Source organism: Melanostigma gelatinosum (genome assembly GCF_949748355.1).
Source record: "Melanostigma gelatinosum genome assembly, chromosome: 14".
NCBI classification, from domain to species: domain Eukaryota; kingdom Metazoa; phylum Chordata; class Actinopteri; order Perciformes; family Zoarcidae; genus Melanostigma; species Melanostigma gelatinosum.
In genome coordinates, this window is record NC_136647.1 from 5,318,144 (window position 1) to 5,332,098 (window position 13,955).

Consider the following 13,955-nt stretch of genomic DNA (forward strand, 5'->3'; position numbering starts at 1 on the left):
GGAAACATTAATATCTCGACCAAATTTGATGGAAATCCATTCAGTAGTTGTGGAGATATTTCAATAAAACCCCAAAATGTCAATCTCTAGATGCCAGATGAAGTGTCATCGCAGTCGGTAGGATTCCTCCTCTGGGAACCATGAATGTCTGTATAAAATGTCATAATAATGCAGATAGGAGTTGTTGAGATTATTTTATGTGGATCGAGCAACGCACCGTCATTGTCATGCCTAGAGCCGTGTCGCTATAACGTGCCTAAAAATGAAGAAAAGGACGGGGGAAAAAGAAATGGCAACCTTTCAAATGCAAATGTGCTGCGTGAGATGATGCTTCTTGGTCTGCTTTGCTACAAATAATATCGTCCTCAGTCGAGCATTTTTTGTGTCGCATGACATGATCATGTTTTTCAGCAGTTTATCCATCAGACCAAGGAATCCATTCAGGGCAGAAACTCTGGGGAGTCAGATGTCCTACATGGCTTTTTTTTCCCAGCCTCTCGCTCCAGTTAAAGCTGTGTAACATCTGTAGTATGTTAAATATCTTTATTCAAATGTATTTTAATCTGCACTTCCTACTGAAGTGCGTAAATGTCTCCAGCCACATCCCATCTGACCTACTTCACATTCAGCATCAGCGCACTGTGTGTGTTTGTGCGATGTTGTGATGTGCGGGTCACTTTGGCACGTCGCCGTTCGCCCTGACATTCACACCGGAAATTAGAAGAAGAGAGAGAGGGAGAGAAGACGAGGGGGTGGTGGAGGTGGATTGAGCAGGAAAATGGAGTGTGAGTGTTTTAAATCGACAGAGAATGAAAGAGAGGCAGAGAGACATAGGGCGTGTATTAAAGAGAGAGAGAGGGAGTCGGGATAAAAGGCTTTGCTGGCCGACAGCCCACACCGACTCGCCACCAGAGACTGTTCCATCACAACTCACAAGGGGTGTGTGTGTGTGTGTGTGTGTGTGTGTGTGTGCGCGCGGAGCCCTTTGAAATGTTTTGTTTTAAGTCCAGCCTCTACGACACAGATGTCTCTGTTTGAGGCGATACTACACACGGCTCGATGACTCTGCAGCATCTGAATGAACAGAGACACGGTTATAAGATATACGATTCAAAATCCTCGAAGTAGAGAAGTCCAAAGCAACAGTAAATGTACTTGGTCTCGTCAAAGCTTGATATTTCTAAATTTAACCTCACCTGGTACTTTTGTTGGTTCCCTTTTTTCTGCTGAGTTATTGGATAATTCATACTTGAAATGAAGCGCATAGAACAAAGAATCTGGCAGACATACTCAACCGGTACTCGTCGTGGTGCTTGGGCCCTAACTCTATATTTGTGAGCCATTTATTAAAGATTTACATCTACTTTGGGAACCAATGGGCTTGGAGCTGAGAGCCACAGACAGGAAGTCAGGAGGTATTGAGAGACGGACGAACACATTGTTGACTCATTCTTCTCATTTGATTTGTTGACTTTGAGGACAAACATAGAATAACACGAGTCTTAACACAGGATAATGTGAGTTTTGCGCAGACATGCAAATGACAATGACAACTAACATTCAGCATTTTCATCACTCACAATCAAACCACATCCACATTATGTAGACGACGTCTCATTGAAGTGGAAGCTGTACCAAATAGTTTGAAGCTTCATTCATAATGTTGACATTCAAACTATTATTACCATTATTAACATTTGCATGTCATAATCCACCCTCTCACACACACACACACACACACACAGAGCGAGCAAAGCGGCAATCAGTCCTCGTCCCCGCAATTGTCTGTCCTCAGTCAAAATATGTTGAAAAAACACGTCTATCCGTATTTGTTGGCGTTTAGCTTTTCAAAAACATTTTCACTGCGGTCAAAAAACGACTTGCGCTCAGGTTTGCTGCCCACAAAGGAAGGCTCGTATTAAAGGGGCGGTACAGCAGCAATCTTAAGAGTACCATCAATTATATGTGTACAACCACAAGATCACAACTCGAAAACCTGAATAGATGAGCTTAAAATGGAAACAAGCAGTACATCCAGTACAGCCCGAACAATTAGCAGGGTCTCTCACAACAATCATCTCGAGAACAACAACAACAACAGTACAATTAATGATAATGATGATAATAGTATGTTCCGTTAAAAGCTACCAAAAAGTGAGCAGCTTGAACGGCAATCGCCTCTACCTTCTGATTGTAAGTTCATTTTAAACACAGATGGATGGTTTGAATCATACTTTTGCAGGTAATTTCCCCCTATAATTCATTATTCTCTTGACATTCAAACTAAATATGACGCTCTTTATATCTGTCACTGAGCTGTATCTTATGCTGATAGTGTCAGCTTTGTTCCACTTTTGATGTTGACAGTGATGCGTGACGTCACCGACAACAGAGGGGGAGGTCTGAAAGACTTTTACTGAGCAGGAGAAACTCCACAGGAATGTCAGGAATGACATTTGACATTCTGCCGGCTGTGTTAGAAAGAGTAGAGGAAACAGGAGAGGTGTTTGGAGAAGAGGTCATTGGTCACCTTGTTTAGGGTGTGACAGCCAAAAGGATCACCTCTTCTTCCATGATTGAAAAAAGAAAATGCTCAACTGTAGCATTTACAATACAAGTATGTAAGTGGTGGCAGAGTCGGGGGCTAAAAAGCTTGTGGGTTTTGTTTTTGTGCACTATATCTCTGCAGACCATCAGGTCCCGTCCAAACATTCTCTGTTCCCCACTCCTGTTTACACTCGTCCACTGCTCGCATGGCAACGGCCCAACATTGTGCTGGACACGGTGTTGGTCAGTGCTGAGATGTGATTGGTGCAGAGGAGACGGCAGCTCCGCAGCCACAGGATGTCCATTGTAACCCAGTCCAGCACACAAAGCGGGGCTGTGAATGCTGCTGCTGTTGCCTCCACGGAGAGAGTCCAGACAGCAACGACCTGCCCAGAGCCACATAGCATGAACATTTAAGAAAACAAGCGTTGTAAATATGAAAAATCTGTTTGAAAATCTCTCCAAAAGTACATGGAGTCCTTTTACAATGTGAGTCTGCTGTGACCTGTAAAACACAAAGATCTTTTGGCTTGAACGCATTCATTTAAACTCACTCATTATGTCATCTTTTAATCACAGAACAAGAATAGTGGCTTTTAATTAATTGTTTTTTTATCGTGGATGTTGCCATTAGTGCAAAGTAGCGCTACTGCACAACAAGAGTTGAGGCTGAAGGCCATTCATTCTGAAGGTATGTGGTGATAAAGAGTGTTGGTGATGAGGTCAGCAGCTCACCTAAGTCAACAGGATGTATCCTTCATGGACACCTGCTGTACATTTCATGGCCATCTAGCCAATAGTTATCGAGATAATTCACTGGAATTGCTCCTCATGTGATCCGTGCTTTCAGCTGTTCTAGTTACTCTGCAGCAGCTTTGCCTCGAGCATCTTTTCAGCATACCTGCGTCCAAACTGCTGCACCAATTTCACATCTTGAATTTCCTTCTACGCTGTATTTAAAGAGACAGTATCTGAGTAGAAGTCTAAACAGAGAATTGCAAGTCATTCGTCAAGGTATGTTGACTATTTCTGGAGTAATGGACCGGTGTCCTCACTTCTCCTGGAGGCACTTTTGCATTTTTCAGTGTGAAGGAGAGAATGAGTGGACTGAGGAGGGAGGAGTGCTGAATGCTCACTGAAACCCTGGAAACAATTACAGTGCCACTGACACAGAGTCGGAGAAGAATTCTTCTTTTTTTGGGTGTCAGTGTTTGTGTTGTATAAGTCTGTCGCTGCTTTTCTATCTTGCTGAGTAAGTGTTCAACCAAACCTCTGAATCCTGGGACACACACACACACACACACACACAACCCGAAAGCCTCAATCTGGTCCCCAGAGAGCTGATTAGGGCGAGTCGAGTGTGCAAAGACCTGGGGATGGATGGTGACATGTGTGGATGTGATGTGTCCTAAGGGCCCAGAACAAAAAAAATCCCATTCTGCTGACTAAGCCACTCTGACAGACTTTGGGCCACAGCCGACGCTGTTGTCACTGTCCTGTCCTTCTGCAACACTCACAAAGGCAAACAAAACATACTTCTGTCTGGACTTACAGACACATTCCAGTGAAACAGACATTATAGACGTTCTCTGAAGATGTCTTTGGCACATAAATATCAGATTCTAGACCTATTGGACACAAAAACACTCTAGATCATACCTCTAGATAACCACTGTAAACATCTCTGGTTGACAAACACGATAAACTCATTGGAAAATGAATATTCTCGACATATCTGGGAGGTAAATGTAGCCTTTCGAGGGTTCAGGGGATCTAAGGAGTCCTTGTGGTTCCTGCCTCTCTCATCTGATGCCGTTCTTTAATGTTCGACATTAGTTTCAGTTAAATTAGGATTATCATGGAGGCCTGAAGTGTTTTCACCCTGGGGCCCAAAAGGGAACTGAAACCTATTGCTTTGGGACCAAAGCTAATGTGACTTTATTTGTTAAAGTTACAACTCACTTCTGTTTTATTTGTGAGGGTTTCATTTCAGTTCAGAGTGGAGACTGAGGTTTAGTCATGAGAAGTATTTCTCCACAACTCAGAAACCGTTTCTATTTCAACTTCTTTTGTAGGAAACTCAGTTGTATTTATTCTCATGTTACGTCACAACAAGGTGACTTCTAGTCTTGGCAGTGCCGACGTGTACGGTAACTCATTTTGTTTTCAGATAAGTATATTCAGAAATCCTAATTCTTTAAATGACCAACATGTTCATGTATGTTCCGTCTCTCAGGCCTTTAGGGAAGTGCTGCTATTGTTCTAGTTCTCTCAGCTCTTTCAAACACGAAACAACTGCTGATCCAGGCAGCAATCCAACGCAACTCAGCCTTTTCCCTCAATCTCAACACTACAAAGAACCCACAGCCCAACATGGAGACAGACAGTTCGGCGAGCGGTGAGCCTGATGGTTTGCTCACCAAATTCTTGAGTACTGATGGAAAATGTTCCCTCAGTGATTCCGCTGCCTCATCAGCTCCTGGTTTGGCAAGATAACCACACTTTCCATGTGGCGAATCCATTATTAGCCATGAGCGTGTAAGACGTGCAATGGGAGACATCTGCAAGAGAAATGAATTTTAAAAACACAGTGAAGTTATTTTTTCTGCATTGGACTTAATTCATGAATTAATGATTCATAAATTAGGTTGATGAAGTTTGAGATGATCTCCAGAACATGAACCATGACCAAGAATGTGACAAAATGTCTTATTTAAAGTCCCAAAATAGATAAATCTCCATTCGCAGCACTGCAACATTTGATGCTGTTTTAGCTGGCACTGCAAAGTGTAAATGTGGATTATTGGAGGCCGCATGATGAATTTGCTCACCTTGAACTGTAAGTGGCTGTAATATCGCGTTCATTCTCGCCCTTCCCTCCACCACTTCACCTCTCTCCGCACCACACGCACCACTGCAATCATAATACTCAAGAGAAGCCATTACCGGAGACTTATACTTCCCCTCATTATAATTTAATGCAGGCCCAGACAGATGCTCATGTTCAAGCCATCCTTTTGTCCTTTAATTTCTCCTCTTGACTTGCTGAAGAGAAATACTCCTGTTTATTTTCAAGTTCTTCCACTGTCTCTCTTTTTTTAGTGAGCATCAGATTAGATCCTGATGAGCAGGCTTGTATGGCAGCCTCTGCCATCAGCGTATGAATGTGTGTGTGTGTGTGTGTGTGTGAATGGAGGGAATGTTGGCATGTGGTGCAAAGCACTTTAAGTAGTCGGATGACTAGAGAGGTGCTTTATGAATGCAAATCCTCTCACCAATACTGCCATGTTAACTTCATGCGTGTTGACATTCTATCATGCTAAACGTTAAATGCTTAATGTTAGCATGTCCAACGTTAACATGCACGTTAGCGCTGTAATTGGTAAATATCCCGTAAAATCAATTAGCATGTATTCCAAATAAACATGAACCAGGAAGTATGAAGACATAACTTCCTTACTTAAGTAACGGCACTTCCGTAATTATTTGAACCCACACTATGATCTTTTTATAACTAACTCAGTACTTTTGTTGCCTGAACCAAATGTTTTCCGTGAAGACGGATGATTATTTTGGAAAGACTGCATCCATGTCATGAGCGGAAATTTACACATATTTCTGAAAACATTCATATTCCCCCCCCCCCCCCCAAAATTGATAAATAACAGTTAAACTGCTTCTCCCTGGTCTGTGAAGAACATTGCGGTGTTGTGGTGGCGCTAGCGTGGCCGCAGCTTATCGGTCTTTCCCATCTCTGCCTTTCACACCACTCACACGCGTGTGTTACTCATCGGATCGGCGTGCAGATTTCTGCATTCCCAGGCCGACAGGAACAGGAGTCACGGCTGTTCCCCAGTGCCCTCGTTCACTCCCCCCCCCCTGAAACATTACCCATGATTCCTGTCATGTCTGTCTGCCTCATTTCTTTCGCATGAAGTCACCACGTAGGTTTTCTCGCTCTATAAATCAGGCTACATTATCCGACCACAGGAATAACAGTCATTGCCGGCATACTTAATCATCCCCCGTAGTCCTCTCCATCCTATCCCACAATGCTCTCTGCCTGCCTGCTTCTGCTTTCACAGCTCTTTGTCTGTATTTACAGTCTCTCCGTTCTGCGTATCTCTTTAACCACACATATTTTTCTTTTCCCTCCGGCCATTAAAAACCCGAGAGGGATCCACAACTCCCAAACCCAGAGGATAAATATTGGATTTGTTTTGGGGGACAACGCATGCTTCTCTCTTGAAATTGGACAAATAACAGAAAGAAACACTGCACATGCTGCTGTTGTGTTTTTCATACTTGACCATCACTCATTTTATGCTACTAGATGCAGCTCGTTGGACTTTAGAGAATGTCCGGTGTTCTGGAACAACAAGAAGGGAAACTTTTTGCACCGTTGTTTTGCTGCATCTGTTATAATTAAATTGCACGTTATAGTTGCAAAACTGACATCTTTCCTGACATCAGTAACCTCCTTCTCTCTCTCGCTCTCCCTCTCTCTCATTATCTTCGGTAATGTCTCTGTCTCGTATGTTCTTAACTTTATTCTATTTTATTCTATTATATGTTATATGTTCATGTCTATATTACACTGTGGGACTGCGAGAAACGGCATTTCGAATTTTCTGTATGCATAACACATGTGGAAACTTTGACAATAAAGTGAACTTTGAACTTTGAACTTTGAACTCGTAGGTAACTGCTGAGTCAGCTTTATCTGCTTTTTTTTCTCTTCCTAACTGAGCAGTCGGCTTCACTGAGTCAGTAGGAAAGCTGACAGCAGCTCAGAGCAGCCTGGTGACGCGAGTCCAACGGGCCTGAAAGTAGCCTGGGGGGGTTTGAACCTTTAACTCTGGCAGCTTTATTGGCCCGTCCTGTTCTTAGACCCTGGTGCTCTCAATATTATGAATTTCCATCGAGTTGCCGTGGCAACTGGTGCTTATTCATACACGCTCGGAGCTTTAAAAGTGCAAAACTGATTTAATAAACACAAATGACTGAGTATTTTCACGTCATTAAGATGGTGAAATCCACGGCAGTCATTGAGCTCTCTTTTCAAAAGGCCTGCAGGTGTTGATCATGTGATCTTTAAAGATGGACTCGCTGCCCCAAACGGACATTCAGTTTATTATATGTCACTACGTTCAGTAACTGTTACCGTACCTTCAAAAGTCTCCCTGTCGCTGACGAAATGCTGAATCCAAAAGCAACGGCATGAAATGTGATGCCGGCATGTTGGCCTACTTTATCGACTTACAAGACTTTGAGGTATCCAAAATAATAACCTCCAAAATCCCCATTTAATAAAAGAGCATTTACGAACTATATTAGCTCCCTTAGCTTGTGGCGTGCTAGCCCCGATGGGGCTGCGCAGCAAACCTCATTTTGGTTCTGCCTAAAATGTGTTTCAGCCGGTTCTCATCCACTGTTCGTACGCCTGAGATGTGAAATGATAGCCTGTCCCAAACATAACAAGCCCAAAAGATGCGCGCTGAAGCACTGCAGCAGGCTGCTACTCATGAGCTGCCTCAAACAGACAAACAAATTTACATTTATTCACGTTTCATGACCACGTACATAACATCAGTTGATACTGCTGTGCATTTTATTTTGTTACATGCTGTTTACTGCAGACGTACATCAGGTCTGCAGACCCTTTTGAAGTTGTGAAGTGAGTCCAGCTGGATCATCATCATACAACACACACACGTGAGCACTCTGCATGCTGTGTGCTCACCTGGTTTGTGTGTGTGTGTGTGTTTTGCCCTTCAGCTGTCCTACAGCCTCTTCCCTCCCTCCATCTCTACCTGCACATCGTTGCTCCCCTCAGCTCACAAACTGCTGTTGCCGAGATAACGATGGGGGATGCTGCCCGGTTGCCATGGTGACACTCCCTGCGGGTGTGTGTGTGTGTGTTTGTGTTGAGGGGGGTTATCTTGGCCACCTCTTTTTCTTTTTTTAACAGCCAATGCCATTCACTGCCGGTCCTAAATACATGAGGAGGACAAAATAACAGAAACAGCAGAAATTCTAAAAATCTGGAGCTTTTTTACTTCCTTTCCTGAAGCAACTTGTCACACAATATGTTGCCAACCGGTTTCAGGTCCAGTCTGTCTGCACACCAGGTCAGATTACCTTTTCTCCTCAGACCTCCCAGATGTTGGACCCCTGACTCCAGGCTGGGCATCTTCTTTCCTTTCAAAACATTTCTGAACGGAAGTTCTGTTGTAAAAGGGGATTTGTTCATCTTCAGAAACATCGTCCTGTGTTTGTTGAGACTGTCGCTGAGGTGTTTATTCAGTCCGTCCTGTTCCTGTAAGTCAGATTCAACATGTCGCCACTGTTCCTCCTCCCCGCTTCTGTTTATTCATCTCCTTGAAACATTCTGAAATCATCTCTGTTGGTTGCCTCTTGATCCTGAGGAGTCTGACACAGTCAGCTTCCAGCTTAAAATAGCTGAGGCTCTGCAGCTTCTCCTTGTTGAGACCCCCCTTGAGAAGACCCAGTCTGGTTCATGTGTGTGTGTGTGTGTGTGTGTGTGTGTGTGTGTGTATGCCACGTTGTGCGCAACAGTATTAAATGTGATCGATGTTTTGTGAGCGTGTGATAGACGACATGGAAAGGAGACAGACTGAGGAGGAAGGGGCAGGAAATAAAAGCCCAAAAGAATGAAGGTCCATTTGAAGATACAATGAAACTGCAGCTGCGATGAGTCGTCAATGAGCTTGATTTAGTCCAGACAGTGAACACATTTAATGACGTAAAATGATCTCTTTTTCTCTGAACCTTATCATAAAATTAGCATTTTCCTCTCCGAGCTTTTCTCCGTCACTCTCATGCTGCACGTTGGTGCTGCTGAACTTTAATTTGAACACCATGTAGGTGAAGGCGTCCGTTATCACACTCTAAGGAATGTTAACACCACGTTACATCTTTGTGTTCGACGCGGCTACGCAGAAACCCGAACAAGGATAATAAAACCCGTTATATGAAAGTCACTGTTGGTTCACACGTACTCACACAACCTCCTACGGTAAAGAGCAGATTAGAGAGGAAAAGCAGTTGTGCCGCCTCCAGTTTAAAGCACCGCGATTGTTCTGCACATCAAAGGCAGCGTGGGCACACACACACACACACACACACACACACACACACACACACACACACACTCGTATGATTTCCATACTCACTGAGCCATTCAGTGAGCCCTTGTGACCTGCATGTAGAGATGCACATACTATCTGTGTGCATGCTTTAGGGCTGCCCCGTGTTATTCCACATTCAAGTCCACAATTTATACACAGTCTGAGCTTTGCACTGACTTTGTCGCTCTACATTAATGCCACCTGATCGTTTTCTTTTCTTCCGTTGAACAGGAGTCTTTAGAGCGAGACCATGAATATGATATCGCTTTGGAGAACTTGATTAAAGCACTAATTCGACCGTCTTGCATCATTAGCGTGTCGTGTAAGTGTGTCGGGTAGTTAATGACTGTGTGGGTCGTGTTCAAATTCGAATCGGCTCAAACGTGATCACGACAAAAAAAACAATTGTTCTAGATGTTATGAAATATTAAAGACCAGCCTGATCTCTCACACTTACTGGTGTGAAAGGATGCAGCAGTGACGCAGTATTGGTAAAGCAAAGGTGGAGGGGAGAACAGGTTATTGACGATGACCTCCACACGCGTGTGATTAGTTGATTAATCGAGTTCTCTTCATTCTTCTTCTGATCTTTTATCCTGCTGCTGGCTGTTTCTTCCTCTCTCCCTCCTCCTCCTCCTCCTCCTCCTCCTCCTCTCTACTTTCAACCTCCCTGCCTTTTGGCTCCTCCCTTTCCTTCCACCTCATATCCTTCTTTCCTTCTCCTTCTCCATCATTTTGCCGTCGTGCCTTTCTTCTCTCCATCTACTTCATTTTCCTCCTCCTTTCTATTTCTACTTCCTCTCCTTCTTCTTTCCCCTTCCCTTTTCGCTCCCTTTCCTCCCTTGTATTGTTTCCTTTTGTATTCGCCTCGTCTTCATCCTCTCTTCTTCCTCGTACGGGGCTGTTTCTAGGTCATGGGGCTTTATATGAATAATAAACAGCTGTCTGCTTTAAAGAGAATTATTTATAGAGCATCGAGAGAGTGAGTGAGACTCACATCTTTCTCTCTCGCTGTCTTAAACGCTTGCTCTTTTTCTTTCTCATCCATCCTTTTTATACCCTGTTGTCTTTATTGTCTGTCATCTTTTTATTTCCTGACTGATGCTTTCTTTGTTTCTCGTCTATCATTCGCCCTTTCCTTTCCTGCCTCCAACAATTTGCTTCTCTACTGGTTTGTTGTGAAGCTGCTACTACTGCAACTGTGAATACAGTAGCAGTAGTAGTAGTAGTAGTAGTAGTAGTCTTAGTAGTAGTCGTAGTATTAGTCGTAGTACTAGGCACGGTCAACATCGTAGTCTGAGATATTTTTCTTATTGTGGCCCTCAAAGCCCAGAATTCTTTGGAGAAAGATGCATTTTAGATGATTTAGTAACATGACATGTCTCTATAGAGAGAGGGGGGGGGGGGGTCTGAAGCAGAGAGTGACTCGGCTGAAACAGACAGACAGGATGGAGGGAGGTGAGGTCAGCAGAAAGTCAGACGTGGCCAGACTAAAGCTTCAGGCTGAAATAGCATGAGGTCATCTGGGCCGGTAATACCCGGCATACACAGCGTCACATGGACGTGCAGCGGCGGGGGGGGGGAAAAAAACCCTTTCCTTATTTAACAAGCAGCATCAAGTTAAATCCTCCCTCAAAGTTTACAAACTATGCATTCTTTTTTAAAAAGCACAAAGCTTTCAATGCCATAGTTTAAACTAGTTTAAGGTCACAGTGTTGCTGTCATATTTGCACTCATGCAGTAAAGGGGGGCTTATTAAGGAAACCTTAAATTCTTGTGCTCGCTGAAGTTTGCAGATAATTAATAGGAATTGTATGTTCTCCTGATCTGAAGGTGTCTTGGTGCCTCAGGGGTTCAGGATGCTGACCTGTCTGCTCTTCATTTTTCAGAGTTTTACAACATTTGTGTGTGTTTCATGTTTAAATGTGGCCGTTGTGACTCTACTGTGTGCATCGTGCTGACTTTGCACTCACTTGCGCCGTTGTAGAGATTTTGGGGAAACGAGAACTCAACATCAATCAGGACAAGATGAAAACACCATGTATCTAACGAGAGAACATGATGTAATAACGCATTCTATAATGAATCATATTAAACGCCCTGAGTTTATCTGATGAAGATGTTCTTGTAGAAATATAAAGATCACTCAAACCAAATGACAAGCAGACAATCTAAACCAACATGAAGTCATTGAGCTTTTGTGCTGATTAAGTTTGGTGAAGAGTATTATATTCCAGTTTATAATAATTTAATAATCGACAATGCACTGCTCTCCAGTTTATAATCTCCTGTTTCAACCCTTAATAGATGAAAGGGTCATTTCTCTAACCTCAATCCCTGCGTGCATTTAATATGCTGGTTTTCAGTTTCCTTCTCCTGATTTGATGGTGAGTCAGTCTGCATTAGAGTGAAAACCGTCAATACTTTTTTATTCATCCGGATCCAATATTTAATATCTGGAAGCTATTCCTCTTTAACGCCACCTGACCCACCAGATGGTCCATCACTTCAACACATACGGTGTCAAATTACTGTGTCAAACCCACAGAAATGTATCTGCTACTTACAGTGGTGGAAAATACATTTATTCACTTTTTACTCTACTTCAGTGCAATTTTGAGGAACTATTTTGCTATTTTACGATCCACCTTTCAGAGGGAAATATTGAACTTTGTACTACGATACATTTATACGACAAATGGAGCTTTTTTCCGATGTATAAGGAATTACGCATTGCAATTAGCCTCATGCATGTTTAACCACCTTAATGCATCTGTAATAATGATCCTGTAATATACACAATGAGTTCTTTTACTTGTTATACTTTAACTGCACCTTTATTTGTAATGGAATATGTTATGGTGTGGTATTGCTTAAAGTTTATAATCTGAGTATTTCTTGAATAGAAGCTGTTGGTGTGTGTGTATAAAATGATGCACAGGACTCAGCCTTTTATAGTTAAGATGAAAGTTGAACCAAGTCTGTCAGTACGGAGCTAAATCTGAGAAGTCCCTAAAATGGCGACCAACACGGAAGATAAACCAGTTAGATTCTGGTAACAACCCTCAGGTCAAACTTCTCATTTTTACCCCACTAGTGGCGAAGATAACAATCCTCAGGCAGCTTCACAAGACGTACGGTAGGTAGTATGGTTACAGGCTTGTTGTGTTGTTGGAATAAATTAATTCTGACCTGCAGTTTAATAGATTTGACAAGAGGGTCATAAGAAGAGGTCAGACGGTTTTAATCTGGAGATGTCGGCTAAATCTCTTCGTTTAACCTCAGCCAAAGCGGTCAGAGGGGTACGAGTGTGTGAATGAGGGTGTGTGTGGGCATGCATATAATTGATTTTAGATGACGCACAAGTATCTGTTATGCTGGGGAAAAAAGACATTGGTGGAGAGGGCAACAAAGGTGTTTTGGTCTTGTTCTCTTATATTTGTGCACACAAAAGTTAGACATATTGTGATGATATTTTGTGCAGATATTTGTGGTTCCTAAAGGATGAATCCTACTGACTTTGCTTTTTCCTTTAACGCCACCATCAGGTCAAAATGTAAATGTCACCAATGTGATCAAATACCTGCAAATCTTATGACATTCCCATCAGCCAGCTGTGCTTTGTGCTTTGTGTTTATTAGCTCATGTTAGCATGCTAACACGCCGCTATGGCCGTCGACTCAAAGTCTTGCTGCTGGAAACGTCTCTCAAATGATTTAATTGTTCGGCTAATTGTTTCAGGTGCATTTACAGTTCGTACTGAATCTGGACCATGTTTTGCGCTAAGTGTAAAGTCATCAGATTTCTGACTTGAGTCCAGGCCGCGAACACAAGCCACGTGATACTGTAAACATTGATAAAGGTGAAACGTTGTCTTCTTTCTCTCCCTCTCTTTCTAACAGGGCCTTGTACACATATGAGGATGAGAGCAATGATTTGAAACTGGCATCATCAGGCGGTAAGTCTGTTTTTTTTTTGTCAGCAAATCCAGTACATGAATTGTAATCTCCCCCACATGCGACGTCTTGCTGTTCTCATTCTTTGTATGTCATAACGAACATGGCTGTATCAGCATGTTAACGTCATGTGTGGAGATGGTTGTAATTTGCTGCTGCCCACCATCTTTGATGAGCTCTGCAGGTTCTGATGTTGCTTGGGGGCGAGTTATCATGTTCTTTGTCTCCTGATTGTTTCTGAGCTGGATTCATTATTACCACAGTTAATGACGCGCTGCACGATCATTACCGTTTAATGACT

At 42.9% G+C, this 13,955-nt stretch overlaps 1 protein-coding gene across 4 annotated transcripts in view; it reads left to right on the forward strand.

The window, feature by feature from the left end:
- Nucleotides 1-13,955, forward strand: part of dbn1 (drebrin 1) — a 74,997-nt gene that overhangs the window by 40,888 nt on the left and 20,154 nt on the right. For all 4 annotated transcript variants that reach the window (XM_079283149.1, XM_079283150.1, XM_079283151.1 and 1 more), the window contains exon 2: nt 13,601-13,656. In XM_079283149.1, coding sequence (XP_079139275.1) covers nt 13,601-13,656 — 56 coding nt within the window. The remainder of the gene's footprint in view (nt 1-13,600; nt 13,657-13,955) is intronic.